The sequence below is a fragment of the Armigeres subalbatus genome, chromosome 2, assembly GCF_024139115.2.
Source record: "Armigeres subalbatus isolate Guangzhou_Male chromosome 2, GZ_Asu_2, whole genome shotgun sequence".
Lineage (NCBI taxonomy): Eukaryota > Metazoa > Arthropoda > Insecta > Diptera > Culicidae > Armigeres > Armigeres subalbatus.
The window spans coordinates 240,137,287-240,155,010 of record NC_085140.1 but is presented as its reverse complement, the minus strand read 5'-3'; the positions used below and the strand labels follow the sequence as shown (position 1 = coordinate 240,155,010).

Sequence of the window (17,724 nt, the reverse complement as noted above, 5' to 3'; positions counted from 1 at the left end):
ATTTATGTCTCAAAGGCCTCTATTTCTGAAAAACCTCTGTCTGTATGCAAACAAAACACCTAAGAAATGTTCAAGCCTTCGAACGTTATTTTTATGAGGCCAACAAAGTTGCCCGGAAGCCATTTATGTTGCTTGAAATGGGTGAAAAATTCTTGAGAATAAAATAGACTTTGTCCGCCATCAAGCAAATCCGGTGATTTGAACTTGTTAATGAATCACTTACTCTCGATTTATTTTTAGTTATTCACAAATGTAACAAAAGCACGCAATATTAATAGGGCTAAATAGTCTGAGTTTGTTTTATCCGCCACTATACTGCTTTGTAAATCAAAATAAGCCTAAATTTACTGCGGTACAGATAACACGAGTACGATTAATTCAAAATGCTATTAGAACCCCATTGCCTGGTACTATGACTTGTAGATAAATTGGGTTAACAAACCAAGCACAGCTTTTCTTACGGCAAGAATGGGAAAATGGTAATGTGATAAAAAGCAACTTTCTCAAAACAGTTTTTCATTTCTTCCAAGGAAAAGCCAAAGGCTACATAACACGTGAAGTGCTCCAGTTCACCTTCATCTGATTCATTCTCGAGAGCACACGCATACGACCCACATCGACCAGACCAGCCAGCCCCCGATCGAAGCGAAAGAAAAGATTTGTCAGGGCAATATCGATTCGCTTATCAAAACTTTTCTGGTAATGCCTTTGAATGGGCGCCAAAAAGTGTTTCAAATGTGCGCTCCCGTTCCGACCACACGGGCAGAGCAGAAAGAAACGGAAATCGCATTATGGTGTCTTATCACGCTGTCGTAAAATAACGGAAATGTTCCACGGAGCAAATGCGCGTCGGAAAACCGACCGACCGAACGAACGAGCCGTGGTGGGGCCAAAGTGGTCGTTCCCATCATCATCGTCGCTCGTTCGCAGAAATATGGACGCTCGTGACATGTCGGTGTTGCCGAAAACGAGCGGAACCGAAAACTCTGAAAGGAAAATCGTTCATCGGCGAGAAAAGGGATGGGGTGGTGGGGCGGCAAAGACGACGATTAGGGATGACTGGGCGAAAACAGCTCCGTGCAAGGAAAAGGAACGACGGAATAGTACTCCACTGCTGGCTGGTCTTCGATTTGTAAACGATATTGCTCTCCATAAATTGTTTTTCCTCGCTGGAAATCAATTGTTCATACAGCTGGAAGTAAGTAAATTGCCTCGTACTGCCTCCCCTGCCATCCAGTCAAGACATCCGGTGGCCAAGGTTCGGTCACCGATCCAGTAGCAGTAAGACTCATTGCTGCAGTCAAACTGCGCCACCGGAAATCGAAGTCGTTCTCCTCAGACGACGATAAATGTGAGCGGTGAATGGTTGACTTACAGCAATCTTTTGATTATTTGCTGATAACTTTCCTGTTATAAATCAGCGGATGGAGTGGAGCGTGGGGTTTCCATTTGGGTACCGGTCGAGGGCTCTGAGCTATGATATCCGGAATTTTATGAGTGCGCATTCTTTCTTAGGGTAGTGACTGGGCAAAGTGTTTCTGTTATTCTTGACAAGGAAGGTCAGGTGGATATTGTTTTAGAGTAAATAGCAATCCCGTTATTCCATCATTACGTTTAGTATCATAAAAAATGTAGGTAATTAAATAAAATCTAAGAATAAACCAAATATTTTAACTTAACTCATTCGCAAATATTAAACCTTAAGGCTGTACGTACATACATACAACAATAAATACAAATCAGGTATGGGCTGGTCTAAGAATAAGCCCACGACCTTCTCTGTAATGCAGAAATATATAAACCTCGTGTATAACTACTTTAATCACTCAGAAAAAGGACTCAATTAACAACCACAAGAGAACCAAATTGATCGATGTCGTTAGGCTTAACGAGAGAAAGTTTTAATTTCATCACGAAACTCAAAAATCCAACATCTTCGTGCCTATGCATAGAGAAGCTAAATTTGGCGTCGTACTCCTATCGTGCGGCCCTTCCTAGCTAGCAGCAGGTCAAAGTTTCTAAGTAATCATTATTGTTGCAAAACAATTTTTAATGAATTCAGGTGAAAAACTTCCATCACGGAACGTTTCTTCCTTGGAAAAGCTCCCATCGGAAGAAAAAGCAGCCATCATCGATTGTTTAGCTGGAAGTTTATGCAAGACCGTTGCTCGCTTCGACGTTGAGAGAAACTTTTTGTTTATTTTTGAATGGAAACGAGGAAATAGCTGTTTGAATGAATCGAGTCGTTAAATTAGATCTTTCCCTTAAGAAAACCATGCGTAAAAGGTTCTCCTTGCCGCTTTAATCCAAGAATAGTGTAGCGGATAACGTTTAGTAGAAACTGTGGTAGTCATCCTTCGTGCGTTGTAAAATATCGCTCTCTCAAGGGCTTACCCGATTTTGGTTGGCCCCACAAAAAGCTTGAAATAAAAGCTTTTCAAAAGAGCACCTTCATAAAGTGCACCGAAGAAAACCCATTTTTCATCACTTTTTACACACGCCCATTCATCGACCTTCGCCATAGGTACCAGCACTTGAGCCATTCAGTGATCCTCTTGGACCGTTCTACCACTTTCACTCACCCGCCAGCACACCTGCCCAGAAGCGGACTCGAGTGCTAGTTTTTGGGCACGTTCGGGTTCATAACTCTGCTGTTGAAAATCCATATTCTTCGTCTACCTCGCCAGTAGCCAATGTAATGTAGGGCTTGATACCCCATTGCAGAGGGGGAAACTTCATTGCTCTCACCTTCGCCCATGCTGGCTGGCTGGTTGCTGTTCAGGGCCAGGCAATGGGGTGTCGTTGAAGTGGCCCAGGGAAATGCAAAGCGTGGCCATAAAATGATGGAAGGTGTAAAAGTCGCTCTCGTTGCAAAATATATGAGAGGGCGTATGTCGGTATGGAATGGAGAAGGTTGTTTCCGTTTCCGTGAAAATGTTTTTTTCAGAGGGAAGATTCGCTGATAGTGCAATGTCGACTGATGATATTGCTTTGAGCGAACGATTTTTGGCTGTAAAAGCTATCAATATTTGGAACGGCTGGCTACGTGGGTCATGTAATACGTTGGAATTAGTATTCGGAAGGGCGTGAAGTTTTTGAATGCTTTTATGATTACATAAATTATGCAAAAAAAAAGAAAATGCCTTCATAGAATTGGTGGTAAAGTCATGACACTTTTTCTAATACCTTCTAGTGGTTTTCAATTGGATGTGAAGAACGCTTAGTTATCATATATGAACAAATTTAAAATTCAGATGACAACGAACTTCTCCTGCCAGTAATATGGCAAAAAAAAATCTGCGGGCTCGAGGTATATCTGTGCATTGGATGTTAATATAGAAGTTTGGTTTTTTAAATAGTGAAATTTTCTTATTACTAAAATCATTATTTAGTTCATAACTGTCAGCATTAGCGCAATCCAGATAAAATAAAAACAAAATTAAATCACTACTCGTAAAATTCTGAGAATACTAACATTTCCAGGAAATAAATCTTTCTCACACTATACAATTATTCAAAGCCAAAATGCTTATATCATTGCCATCGGCGTAACTAGCCCCGATGCATAGGGAGTCTCTTAATCTATTTCTATATTTTTATCTTCCTTTCAAAAATTCCCGAACTTTCTAGCATCTCATTAAGTTATCTTAGTGGTAATGTGATAAATACGGTCCAGCCACCAAAGGAAGTTGCGGATCAATCACACTCATCCATATATTTATTCTCTTTTCTCAAGCACGTGCTTTCTGTTGCATCATTCATTTCATGCATCATTCCTCCAAGGATTCCGATGACAATCTCCAAAGATTTCGACGGGAATCCTCCAAGCATACCGAAGGGAACCTCCAGGGACTCTAAAGGCAATTCACCAGGGATTCCGACAGGAATGTTCCAGGTAGTCAGGAGAGGAGTCTTAAGAGGCTCGGAAGCCTCCTTTCAAGAGGCTCGGAAGCCTCCTTTCAAGAGGCTCGGAAGCCTCCTTTCAAGAGGCTCGGAAGCCTCCTTTCAAGAGGCTCGGAAGCCTCCTTTCAAGAGGCTCGGAAGCCTCCTTTCAAGTGGCTCAGGCCTCCTTTCAAGAGGCCTCAAAGCCTCCTTTCAAGTGGCTCAGAAGCCTCCTTTCAAGAGGCTCAGCCTCCTTTCAAGAGGCTCAGGAAGCCTCCTTTCAAGAGGCTCAGGAAGCGTCCTTTCAAGAGGCTCAGCCTCCTTTCAAGAGGCTCAGAAGCCTCCTTTCAAGAGGCTCAGGCCTCCTTTCAAGAGCTCAGAAGCCTCCTTTCAAGAGGCTCAGGCCTCCTTTCAAGAGGCTCACAGCCTCCTTTCAAGAGGCCTCAGAAGCCTCCTTTCAAGAGGCTCAGGCCTCCTTTCAAGAGGCTCAGGCCTCCTTTCAGAGGCTCAGAAGCCTCCTTTCAAGAGGCTCAGAAGCCTCCTTTCAAGAGGCCTCCAGCCTCCTTTCAAGAGGCTCAGGCCTCCTTTCAAGAGGCTCAAGCCTCCTTTCAAGAGGCTCAGGAAGCCTCCTTTCAAGAGGCTCAGAAGCCTCCTTTCAAGAGGCTCAGAAGCCTCCTTTCAAGAGGCCTCCAAGCCTCCTTTCAAGAGGCTCAGGCCTCCTTTCAAGAGGCCTCAGGAAGCCTCCTTTCAAGAGGCTCCGGAAGCCTCCTTTCAAGAGGCCTCAGGCCTCCTTTCAAGAGGCTCAGGCCTCCTTTCAAGAGGCTCAGGCCTCCTTTCAAGAGGCTCAAGCCTCCTTTCAAGAGGCTCAGGCCTCCTTTCAAGAGGCCCGGAAGCCTCCCTTTCAAGAGGCTCAGAAGCCTCCTTTCAAGAGGCTCAGAAGCCTCCCTTTCAAGAGCTCAGGAAGCCTCCTTTCAAGAGGCTCAGAAGCCTCCTTTCAAGAGGCTCAGGCCTCCTTTCAAGAGGCTCAGAAGCCTCCTTTCAAGAGGCTCAGAAGCCTCCTTTCAAGAGCTCAGGCCTCCTTTCAAGAGGCTCAGAAGCCTCCTTTCAAGAGGCTCAGAAGCCTCCTTCAAGAGGCTCAGAAGCCTCCTTTCAAGAGGCTCAGAAGCCTCCTTTCAAGAGGGCCTCAGGCCTCCTTTCAAGAGGCTCAGAAGCCTCCTTTCAAGAGGCTCAGAAGCCTCCTTTCAAGAGGCTCAAGCCTCCTTTCAAGAGGCTCAGAAGCCTCCTTTCAAGAGGCTCAAGCCTCCTTTCAAGAGGCTCAAGCCTCCTTTCAAGAGGCTCAGAAGCCTCCTTTCAAGAGGCTCAGGCCTCCTTTCAAGAGGCTCAGAAGCCTCCTTTCAAGAGGCTCAGGCCTCCTTTCAAGAGGCTCAGAAGCCTCCTTTCAAGAGGCTCAGGCCTCCTTTCAAGAGGCTCAGAAGCCTCCTTTCAAGAGGCTCAGAAGCCTCCTTTCAAGAGGCTCAAGCCTCCTTTCAAGAGGCTCAGAAGCCTCCTTTCAAGAGGCTCAGAAGCCTCCTTTCAAGAGGCTCAGAAGCCTCCTTCAAGAGGCTCAGAAGCCTCCTTTCAAGAGGCTCAGAAGCCTCCTTTCAAGAGGCTCAGAAGCCTCCTTTCAAGAGGCTCAGGCCTCCTTTCAAGAGGCTCAGAAGCCTCCTTTCAAGAGGCTCAGAGCCTCCTTTCAAGAGGCTCAAGCCTCCTTTCAAGAGGCCTCAGAAGCCTCCTTTCAAGAGGCTCAGAGCCTCCTTTCAAGAGGCTCAGAAGCCTCCTTTCAAGAGGCTCAGGCCTCCTTTCAAGAGGCCTCAGAAGCCTCCTTTCAAGAGGCTCAGAAGCCTCCTTCAAGAGGCTCAGGCCTCCTTTCAAGAGGGCCTCAGAAGCCTCCTTTCAAGAGGCTCAGAAGCCTCCTTTCAAGAGGCTCAGAAGCCTCCTTTCAAGAGGCTCAGAAGCCTCCTTTCAAGAGGCTCAGAAGCCTCCTTTCAAGAGGCCTCAGAAGCCTCCTTTCAAGAGGCTCAAGCCTCCTTTCAAGAGGCTCAGAAGCCTCCTTTCAAGAGGCTCAGGCCTCCTTTCAAGAGGCTCGGAAGGCCTCCTTTCAAGAGGCCTCAGAAGCCTCCTTTCAAGAGGCTCAGAAGCCTCCTTTCAAGAGGCTCAGAAGCCTCCTTTCAAGAGGCTCAGAAGCCTCCTTTCAAGAGGCTCAGGAAGCCTCCTTTCAAGAGGCTCCAGCCTCCTTTCAAGAGGCTCAAGCCTCCTTCAAGAGGCTCAAGCCTCCTTTCAAGAGGCTCAGAAGCCTCCTTTCAAGAGGCTCAGAAGCCTCCTTTCAAGAGGCTCAGAAGCCTCCTTTCAAGAGGCTCAGAAGCCTCCTTCAAGAGGCTCAGGCCTCCTTTCAAGAGGCTCCAGCCTCCTTTCAAGAGGCTCAGAGCCTCCTTTCAAGAGGCTCAGAGCCTCCTTTCAAGAGGCTCAGAAGCCTCCTTTCAAGAGGCTCAGAAGCCTCCTTTCAAGAGGCTCAGAAGCCTCCTTTCAAGAGGCTCAAGCCTCCTTTCAAGAGGCTCAGAGCCTCCTTTCAAGAGGCTCAGAAGCCTCCTTTCAAGAGGCTCAGAAGCCTCCTTTCAAGAGGCTCAGAGCCTCCTTTCAAGAGGCTCAGAAGCCTCCTTTCAAGAGGCTCAGAAGCCTCCTTCAAGAGGCTCAGAAGCCTCCTTTCAAGAGGCTCAGAAGCCTCCTTTCAAGAGGCTCAGAAGCCTCCTTTCAAGAGGCTCAGAAGCCTCCTTTCAAGAGGCTCAGAAGCCTCCTTTCAAGAGGCTCAGAAGCCTCCTTTCAAGAGGCTCAGAAGCCTCCTTTCAAGAGGCTCAGAAGCCTCCTTTCAAGAGGCTCAGAAGCCTCCTTTCAAGAGGCTCAGAAGCCTCCTTTCAAGAGGCTCAGAAGCCTCCTTTCAAGAGGCTCAGAAGCCTCCTTTCAAGAGGCTCAGAAGCCTCCTTTCAAGAGGCTCAGAAGCCTCCTTTCAAGAGGCTCAGAAGCCTCCTTTCAAGAGGCTCAGAGCCTCCTTTCAAGAGGCTCAGAAGTCTCCTTTCAAGAGGCTCGGAAGCCTCCTTTCAAGAGGCTCAGAAGCTTCCTTTCAAGAGGCTCAGAAGCCTCCTTTCAAGAGGCTCAGGCCTCCTTTCAAGAGGCTCAGAAGCCTCCTTTCAAGAGGCTCGGAAGCCTCCTTGCAAGAGGCTCGGTAGCCTCCTTTCATGAGGCTCGGGAGCCTCCTTTTAAGAGGCTCGGAAGCTTCCTTTCAAGAGGCTCGGAAGCCTCCTTTCAAGAGGCTCGGAAGCCTCCTTTCAAGAGGCTCGGAAGCCTCCTTTCAAGAGGCTTGGGAGCCTCCTTTCAAGAGGTTGGTTTCCAACTACCGTGGAATCGCGTCTTTGTGTGCAACTTCTAAGTTATTTGAGTTACTTGTCCTCGACGTCATAACGCACCATTGCTCCAGTTATATTTCGGAACATCAACACGGGTTCACATCAAAACGGTCAACTTCAACCAATCTGGTTCTCTACACAAGCTCAATAATCCAGGAAATGGAGCGAGGTAGCCAAACCGACGCAATCTACACGGATTTCTCAGCTGCCTTTGATAAAATAAACCATAAAATCGCAGTAGCTAAACTCTCCCGCCTAGGATTCAATGGCAGCTTTCTAGAATGGATTGAGTCATACTTGACTGGCCGGACAATGCAGGTTAAGCTCGGTGACTGCACATCATCTTCTTTCGATGTCACATCTGGGGTCCCTCAGGGCAGTCACCTGGGACCGCTTATTTTTCTGCTGTACCTCAACGATGCACACTTCGCATTAAGCTGTCACAGATTATCTTTCGCTGACGACTTCAAGCTGTATTATACCGTAAACCAGGATTGTGACGCCACCTTTCTACAAAATCAGCTCAACATCTTCGCCAAATGGTGTGAAATTAATAGAATGGTTCTAAATCCTGCCGCGAAGCATAATCGCGAAAGCATAATCCAATTTGTCATGAATACACTTTGCAAGGAGTCGCTCTTCAACGTGCCAGCGTAATTAAGGACCTTGGCGTCATTTTAGACTCCAAAATGTCCTTCAAGGATCATATATCTTATGTAGTAGCGAAGGCATCGTCACAGCTTGGGCTATTATTTCGAGTGACCAAACAATTCAAAGATGTGTATTGTCTCAAGGCTTTATATTGTTCGCTGGTACGTTCTATCCTCGAGTATGGATCATCCGTTTCGGCCCCTTTCTACCAGAATGGAATTCAACGAATAGAGGCAGTGCAGAAAAAGTTCGTTCGGTTTGCTTTGAGGCATCTGCCTTGGAATGATCCTCTAAATCTTCCTAGATATGAAGATAGGTGCAGACTCATTGAACTGGATCTCTTGAGAATTCGTCGTGATGCTTCCAAGGCAACATTTATCGCCGATCTTCTTACCTTCCACATTGACTGTCCTGGCATACTTAGACTGCTGAACATCCGCATCAGAAGCCGTAATCTTCGCACCAACACATTTCTACATGTTCCAGTAACCAGGACCAACTACGGATATAACGCGCCACTAATTAGTATGTGTCGTCTATTTAATAATTGTTTTTGTGCATTTGACTTTAGCCTGTCTAGGACGACTATAAGAAAACATATTTTAAGATTTTTAACATGTTAGCATCAGTGTTTGTTTAACTCATGTCTGTAAGGTTGAAATGTGTACCTGTTGACGATAGAATTATGAATGAATCTCGATATTTTAGGCTCGGGAGCCTCCTTTCAAGAGGCTCGGGAGCCCCCTTTCAAGAGGCTCGGGAGCCTCCTTTCAAGTGGCTCGGGAGCCTCCTTTCAAGAGGCTCGGGAGCCTCCTTTCAAGAGGCTCGGGAGCCTCCTTTCAAGAGGCTCGGGAGCCTCCTTTCAAGAGGCTCGGGAGCCTCCTTTCAAGAGGCTCGGGAGCCTCCTTTCAAGAGGCTCGGGAGCCTCCTTTCAAGAGGCTCGGGAGCCTCCTTTCAAGAGGCTCGGGAGCCTCCTTTCAAGAGGCTCGGGAGCCTCCTTTCAAGAGGCTCAGGAGCCTCCTTTCAAGAGGCTCAGGAGCCTCCTTTCAAGAGGCTCGGGAGCCTCCTTTCAAGAGGCTCAGGAGCCTCCTTTCAAGAGACTCAGGAGCCTCCTTTTAAGAGGCTCAGGAGCCTCCTTTCAAGAGGCTCAGGAGCCTTCTTTCAAGAGGCTCAGGAGCCTTCTTTCAAGAGGCTCGGGAGCCTCCTTTCAAGAGGCTCGGAAGCCTCCTTTCAAGAGGCTCAGAAGCCTCCTTTCAAGAGGCTCAGAAGCCTCCTTTCAAGAGGCTCAGAAGCCTCCTTTTAAGAGGCTCGGAAGCCTCCTTTCAAGAGGCTCGGAAGCCTCCTTTCAAGAGACTCGGAAGCCTCCTTTCAAGAGGCTCGGAAGCCTTCTTTCAAGAGGCTCGGGAGCCTCCTTTCAAGAGGCTCAGGAGCCTCCTTTCAAGAGGCTCGGAAGCCTCCCTTCAAGAGGCTCGGAAGCCTCCTTTCAAGAGGCTCAGAAGCCTCCTTTCAAGAGGCCTCAGGCCTCCTTTCAAGAGGCTCAGAAGCCTCCTTTCAAGAGGCTCAGAAGCCTCCTTTCAAGAGGCTCAGAAGCCTCCTTTCAAGAGGCTCAGAAGCCTCCTTTCAAGAGGCTCAGAAGCCTCCTTTCAAGAGGCTCAGAAGCCTCCTTTCAAGAGGCTCAGAAGCCTCCTTTCAAGAGGCTCAGAAGCCTCCTTTCAAGAGGCTCAGAAGCCTCCTTTCAAGAGGCTCAGAAGCCTCCTTTCAAGAGGCTCACAAGCCTCCTTTCAAGAGGCTCAGAAGCCTCCTTTCAAGAGGCTCAGAAGCCTTCTTTCAAGAGGTTCAGAAGCCTCCTTTCAAGAGGCTCAGAAGCCTCCTTTCAAGAGGCTCAGAAGCCTCCTTTCAAGAGGCTCAGAAGCCTCCTTTCAAGAGGCTCGGAAGCCTCCTTTCAAGAGGCTCGGAAGCCTCCTTTCAAGAGGCTCGGAAGCCTCCTCGAATGACCTATTGAGCCCAACAACCTGTTTCTCCAAGTCACCTTTTTGGGCAATTGACATTTTCGGTAACAGAAATGTATGCGCATTTATGTACAGCGTAAGGATTAGGTACTGGCGGGATTGTTCCATGGAAGTCAACGTAGAGCAAATCTTACAAAATACCGTTTAACATTCAGATTTGAACGCAGCAACACTTTTTGAGGATTTTGATAATGAACTATCAATAATACGATGATAGCTTAATGGGAAATTGAAAATCGGTTGCCGTTGCAGATAAATTGGGGTGATATTGAAAACGGTGCTGTTCCGGAAGACTAGGGATAATGGCACGGTCGAAATTAAATTAGTATAGGGAGATCTTTTCTGTAGGTTTCAGGTTTTGGTGGACTTTTGTACGGAATTAAATGAAAATCTAATATCTGCTGATTGGGTGTACTTATTCAGTTAACGGAATTGCGACACATGGCGAAACATCTTTATTCGCATATAACTGTCCTTTTAATCAACATTCTAGGAGAGACATTGTGTTTTTTTTAACTTTTGAATAGCTCTATGAGTTACCAAACTTTCACAATAATATAATCATCCAATCAACTTTCTTCTATCCTGTTGTATAACGTATGCCATTCTAAGTCAAAAAATATATGCCTCACGTATCGACAATCAAGAAAAGAGCATCATAAACTACCGACCCAAATGGCAAAAAGCACACATAAGATAGGATTGACACGAAGTCAGCAGGAACGAACAGCAAATTGAAAATACTTTACACCCGTCCCCTTCTGCTTCAATTGCCACCAAAAGAACAAACACCCCAGTGACACATCTTCCTCCTGCATTCAGAGCACCAAACTTCCGTCTGCCCCTTTCCGCTTGCCGCTCAGTTGGAAAATGGAAACAAATAGCAGCATCACTTTTGAAAAGGTTTCCCAACTCCCGGCTTCCGTCCAGGATTGGGCTGAGAGCGGGTCCACATTTGTTGCTTCATCTCGCACGCCACGTCTCGCCACATGAGCCAAGAGGGCCGCATCGGAGTCTCGCAGCAAGCGAACTTGAAAGAAAACTTTTTCCGTTCCTTCTCGTCTATTAACCCACCCTGTGCATGGGATTCTTTTGTGGTTCGTTGTTGTTCGGTTGCTTGTTCGGCATTGCTGCGCTGGGTGAGTAAAACAAAAAAAAGCGGGCCAGAAAACAATGCGAAAATGAAATACGGTCTACTATTGCACACACCTTGCCACCCCAAAACTTCCCCACCGTGGGACGAGGGTGCCGCCGTGAAAAATCACCGGGAGACGTCGTTTTCTTGCTCATTTGTGAAAATGGAAAATAATTTTCTCCCATTGTTCGAGATCGCGCACACACAAACGCATTCGATCTAACCGAAACGACGACGACGCAAGTTGGTACAGTGTGGGGTCTTCGACGCTAACTGAACTCGTAACGTAGAATGACAGCAAACTGAGTACTGGTCGTCAGGTGGGCGTATTGCGTCGTTCATTGTCTAACTTTTCACATTTTGTTCGGTTTAACTCCGGTGAATATGGTGATGAGACTGTGTTCTTGAGTTTGGATTGCCTGGCGGATGAAAAAAGGCATTACCTTTGGAGATTTGTTCTTTGTTCTGATTCTAGCTACATTTTTTTTCTTTCATATTTTTCAAATGTATTTTCACTAAACTTTGGATGATCTTCTAAGTACATGCAATCTTTCCTTCTAAGCGATTGGCGTCCAATAAACGGCTTTACTGCAAATCGAATTACTTCGGAGCAAAATTTTTCATTTCATTTATACCTTGCACAGAAATGAGGAAATCAAGCAGCAGAAATGCTTCACGTTTTATTAGTGTCAATTTGCAAAATTACTTTTAACGGCTATGCAACATGTTTATCACAAATGTTCGAGCTAGAATACATTTGAGTATTGCTATTGTGGCTATTAAAAATGGTATTAATCCGTTTTGGACGAAGGAACCAACCGTGACTGTTGTACGCGAAAGATTTTTTTTCAATATTTTTTCCGTTACGCTGCAACATATTGTAGAATGACATATAAATCGCACAATGGGTGATTAAATTTCATAGAAATCAAAACTAAAACTATCCAAAATTTTAGTTACAAAGCACAGGAGAAAATCCACGCACTGAATTTTGCGACCACTCATAAGTATGGTACGCTACAGAACCCAATTTCCAATCTAACACATCGCGAAACATGACCACAACAGGAGGAAGATAATTCTACTTCTTACCCAGAATTTCAGTAGCTCTGTCTGGCAAAACCGAGAATAGATCCTAGTGGAAGGAAAGCAACGTCAGAACCACCCAAGGAAACCGTTTTCCCGGTAGCGGAATGGAAAAGCACCAGTCGGTAGGAATTATACCTTCACCGAAGCCGCACACACGTACTGATTTTTCATTTTAAATGAGAGCAATTTGTTATCCTGATGAGAATAATGTGGGATTGCTAACCTGCAGCCGACGGGACCGCATTTAATCTGCCATGAAATGCTGCCAGCTTGCGGGAGTCGAAGCAGTTTCAGCGCCTTTCAACAATGTACACATTTTCCACTGGATCCGGTTTCTGCGTGCATAGCCACCTTCAACCTTCATCCTTCCCATGTTCCCGGAAATGTGGAAGCAGACAAAAACAGCCATCACAATCAACGCCACATACACCGTGGCTTGCGATATGGGGGAGATTAAAAATGAACCTGAAAATGGTCTTCCGTTGAAGAGTCGTGCGGCCGGACCAAAGGGCGGTAAGGCGTCGTTACCATCTGATGGCTGAATATGGTGGGTGCTAAACGAGGATTAAGAGACTTCCGCCAAAACTTATTTGCAACAGTGTATCATCAATTCGATTTTATGAAACATGGAACATTTTCATCGAAAAACGCGTCGATCAACGAAAGATGCAGTTGGAGTTTTTGTCGTTCTAAAGACAAACCAAACATTGACAACCCCTGTTTCACTTACCTCGCGTGCTGTGGCCCAACGTTGCCGATATCGTGCGCCGAGCTGGCCGTTATCTGCGAATCGTTGATGGCACCGGACTCCATTCCTAATGGATTTTTGCATTTTTCTGTAGAGAAAGAGAGTGAAAATTGATTAGTCCTCCGGACTCATTAGCAACAGGTTAGGGTCGGGTAGGTCGCTTGTGCAGCATTTTTCGTGGGGCCGCACAAACACACAAAGCGACCGAGACCTGACACCCACCTGGATGAAGGGAGAGAAGTTTCAAAGGATTTGAGAATAGTTGAGAAAAGCAGAATAATGCCAGCGGTGACGGGGTATGATTTGTGGGTCGGCTTTCAAATAGTAATTACTTCGCCTCCTTTCGGTATTCTTAGATCATCACTTCTGACGCCGTTACCAAAAGAATATTCTGAAAGCTGAACGGGAGATTAGTTTCGGTTGAAGTGATTTTAGTTTTACCTCAGCCAAGGGATTATACCTGTACTGGAAGTGATTGATGATCGGTCGTTTAGTGACGACTGACGAGAGTCCTCTCTTACATGTCTGCATTCAGTAGGTGTTAAATATTCAAAATAGGGTGGAGGAAGTGGGGTTTTAATGAGAAGCATGTTTAAGTTTAAGTATCATACCAACATGGAAGAATAATTTTACAATCTGATATATTCCAAGATTCTGTATAAATTTTGCAGGGTTATTATAGAATTTTAATAAATCTTAAAAAAAATAAAAATAAAGTGCCTCATTGCAATCTCTGATGGGGCATTAGAGTAACACAACCTGAATGAGCAAACCTTGAAATCAAATCGATAACTTGTTTTGATGTTGTGGAATCACTGATTTCGATAACCTAAGTTGATATATTATTGGCCACCACTCGCATTCAAATCGACTTTTATAAAACATGCTTCATGCCTGCCGAATCCTAACGGAACTATCAAATCTATACTTTCACCTCTAATTCTATCATGAACATGTACGTCTAAGTTTGGGAGATGATGATGTTTCTGCTGTCGAGAGAAATTTAAAAACTGTTTTTTCCTTATTTTTTGCTACGATGGCCAAATTTCTTCAGTAATCAAGTGCAATAAAGTTCTGGCGTCATAAAATAAAGTAGATACATACATGAAATATATCAAGTAAAAGTGATTTTGAACGTTTCCAAGTTATCTGATCACGAAATATCAAAAATATCACTGTAAAACTGTAGACATATATGTATTCAATTTTATGTGTTGAAGATACTATTTTGGAACATTCCAGTTTGAAACCTTCGTCCCGGTTCCTGGGGTCAAATTGTCCAATGAGCCACGTGTAAGGTTACACAAAACTAGTGACTTAAGCGCCACCTTTGTAAAAAGGATCACTAGCTCCGTTAAGTCCGGCCAGAGACTTCTACTTCAGGGCAGGTAGTTTTTCCCAAAACGCTCGAGCTTCACAGCAAATTTTACCCCAACCAAAACCAAGCGAAACCAATCAAAATCTTACACTAAAATAAATAACTGCAATTCTATAGAAAAATCAAAAGACCAATAAACCAATACTACGATTTCCAAACACTTTGAAAGGCTATTAGAAAAGAAAGGGTTAAAGAAAACAACTAATTTGCGAAATAATTAAATTTAATGAATTAACCGAAATAATTAACTTTAATGTAAAATAGCGAACTAATTCTAAAAATATCCCAAAACACTTCTAATACTAAGAGAGAAAAAAAACTAAAAAGAACTTAAAGAGTGTAAAACCAAACTTGCATTTACAAATGTATTTACATTATGTACAAATTTTCTTCGAGCTCATTTTTCATTAGTGCACATAAAGAACGGGCTTACTTGCTGGCCAGCTGGCTTTGGAGATCCAACGAAGGATGGCTACGGATGGCGTCGACGCACTTGGGTTCTTCGGATCGGTTCGAAATCGTCGTTTCCTAGAGCGGCCGCACAGCCGGGTGCTACGGGTATTAGATGACCCGGACCCAAGGTGGTGGTCAGGCTGCTTGCCACCTAGCGACGACCGAGTGTGATGACGGTCCGGATTCTGGCGGTCCAGAACAAACACCCACGTTGAATGGGATCGCTCGCCTGTTCAACGTTAACTTTAAGCCAGTGCACTCATATTTCAATAAAACATCTCACCTTTCTAATCCTGCCGGTTTTGCTTCACACTCTATTTAACTTAAAGAACCACTTCCGAAAACCAATAGAACTGTTTAAGAAATTTTTAGAATTATTGTAACTATCAATATATAGCAACGGGTATCCAACTCACTTATACTTTATAAAAGCTTTCACTCGCGATAAAACTTCGCAATATCAGTTTTTTTTATCCACCTTTACTTGACCACAGTCTTTACAAGAGTGATTTGAGTTTCGTCTCTTGATTTGGTCTGTACCCCATCAGCAATATACTATTTCTTTGTAATATTTTTCCTGAATTTTGATTGGTTTAGATTTGGATTCCGGTTTTCTTTTATTATATTTTCTGAATTTTGATCGGTCTGGAAAATGGTTTCCGGTTGAAGGTTTTTGAAATGGATCGAGAATGAAATAGCGCCTAAAGGACGACAACACTGAATACAACAATCTCTAGAATAAGCTTTTAAAATGATCGAGCAGTAGAACAAGCATACATATAACATGGCGCGCCTAAATTTACGCAATACAATAACATTGTTCTAAAATACTACTGATGCAACAAGCTCGATTATGTTTCGATGTTACATACAACGTAAACAAGGACGGTATACATCGAGTACATTTATTCAAGAAAAACGATCAAAAATTATACAAACACAAATAAATTATCCGAATATAACATGTAACAAATACATTTGTTACAAGTTCATCCAAAATATCCGCGAGTTCAGGTCTTGAATTCCACCATAGAAGCGAAAGGTAACGTGCACATAAAAATACTCAGAGTACATCCTAATCAGTTCAAATATATCACATGACTCATGGGAATTTTTTCTGCGTGGTGACATTCCATTGTGAAGTTCTAGAATGTTCGAAATTCGGCTTGTAAGACCTGCGCAACAGCGGCCTCCAAAATGTTTTCGGTAGCTATCAAAACCCTTCCCAACAGATAATTGGATACCTCCCAAGAACTGAACTTTCTCCATTTCAATACACTGGCCATCCAAAACGTTCTTGAGTTCAGGTCGTCAGATCTACAAACAAGTAGAAGCGCAATGGTTGTTTCAAATCAAGCTTAGGTCATCCTGCCCAGTTCAAAGAAATCAACAGACTTATTGGAATTTTTTTTCTGCGTGCTCCATAATGACATTCTAGAATGCACGAAAAGTTCTAAAGTTCAGCTCGTAAGACCTACATAACAACGGCCTTGAAAATGTTTTCGGCAGCTATCAAAACCTTTCCCAACAGATCCTTAGATACCTGCCAAGAAACAGTATACCAATCTTTCTGCATTTCAATACACTGAAGGCCATCCACAACGTTCTTGAGTTCAGGTCATAAGATCTATAAGAATATTTCGCGCGTTCTAGAATGTCATTATGGGGCACGCAGAAAAATTTCCAATAAGTCATTTGATTTCTTTGAACTGAGCAGGATGACCTGAACTTGATTTAAAACCAGCATTGCGCTTCTACTTGATTGTAGATCAGTCAACCTGAACTAAAGAACATTTCGGATGGCCTTTAGTGTATTGAAACGCAGAAAGATCGGTAGAACGTTTCTTGGTAGGTATCCAAGGACCTGTTGGGAAGGGTTTTGATAGCTACCGAAAACATTTTCGAGGCTCTTGTTGCGTAGGTCTTACGAGCTGAATTTCAGAACATTTCGCGCATTTTAGAATGTCATTATTGCTGCGCAGAAAAATGTTCAATAAGTCATTTGATTTCTTTGAACTGGGCAGGATGATGTTTTGAAACAAGCATGGCGCTTCTACTTGATTATAGATCTGACGAACTGAACTCAAGAACGTTTTGGATGCCCTTCAGTGTATTGAAAAGCAGAAAAATCGGTATAACGTTTCTTGGGAGGTATCCAAGGATCTGTTGAGGAGGATTTTCATAGCTGCCGGAAATATTTTGGAGGACGTTGTATCGCACATTCTAGAATGTAATTATGGGGCACGAAGAAAAATTTCATTTTGATTTGATTTGAACTGGGCTCCAACAGAAGGAGAGCGTTTCATCGTTTCCGACTAATTGAGGCTCGTCTAGGTCGAGATCCAAATTTGGCAGCAGAGTATCGGGAGTTCTTGGAAGAATATGAGAAGCTAGGACATATGGCACGTTGATGAATTGGAAGTAGCGTTAGGACCAGCATACTTCCTTCCTCACCATCCTGTCATTCGCGAAGAAAGCAAAACCACTAAAGTTAGGGTGGTGTTCGATGCTTCCTGCAGAAGCACAACAGGAGTTTCCTTGAATGACGTCCTGCTAGTGGGACCGGTCGTTCAAGAAGATTTGCGGTCCATCATAATGCATTCTCGCCTGCATCCGGTCATGCTCATCGCTGATGTCGCCAAGATGTATCGGCAAATCACACTTTATCCCGACGTTATTCGACTCCACTTGATTTTCTTGCGTGCTTCACCTTCGGATACCATACAAATCTACAAGCTGCTTACAGTGACGTACGGAACTGCTTCCGCTCCGTGTCTGGCCACACGAATGTTGAAGAAGCTTGCAGATGATGAGGAGAAAAACTATCCACTGGCAGCTAGGGCAACCCGGGACGATTTTCACGTGGATGATTTCTTTTCTGGTGCTAGATTAGTCGCTGAAGCAGTCAAGCTTCGGAAACAGATGGAGGAAATGTTCAACTC

The 17,724-nt window shown here is 44.4% G+C and overlaps 1 protein-coding gene and 1 long non-coding RNA gene across 4 annotated transcripts in view; both read right to left on the bottom strand.

Moving 5' to 3' along the window:
* The window catches only part of LOC134211978 (discoidin domain-containing receptor tyrosine kinase B), an 802,844-nt gene that overhangs the window by 291,011 nt on the left and 494,109 nt on the right, over positions 1-17,724 (bottom strand). For all 3 annotated transcript variants that reach the window (XM_062689416.1, XM_062689415.1, XM_062689417.1), the window contains one exon: positions 12,934-13,039. In XM_062689416.1, coding sequence (XP_062545400.1) covers positions 12,934-13,039 — 106 coding nt within the window. The remainder of the gene's footprint in view (positions 1-12,933; positions 13,040-17,724) is intronic.
* On the bottom strand, positions 14,600-15,332 carry LOC134216077 (uncharacterized). Its single transcript, XR_009980470.1, has 3 exons — positions 15,199-15,332; positions 15,066-15,135; positions 14,600-15,011 (listed from the first exon to the last, which is right to left on the bottom strand). It is a non-coding gene; the product is annotated as an uncharacterized LOC134216077 (long non-coding RNA).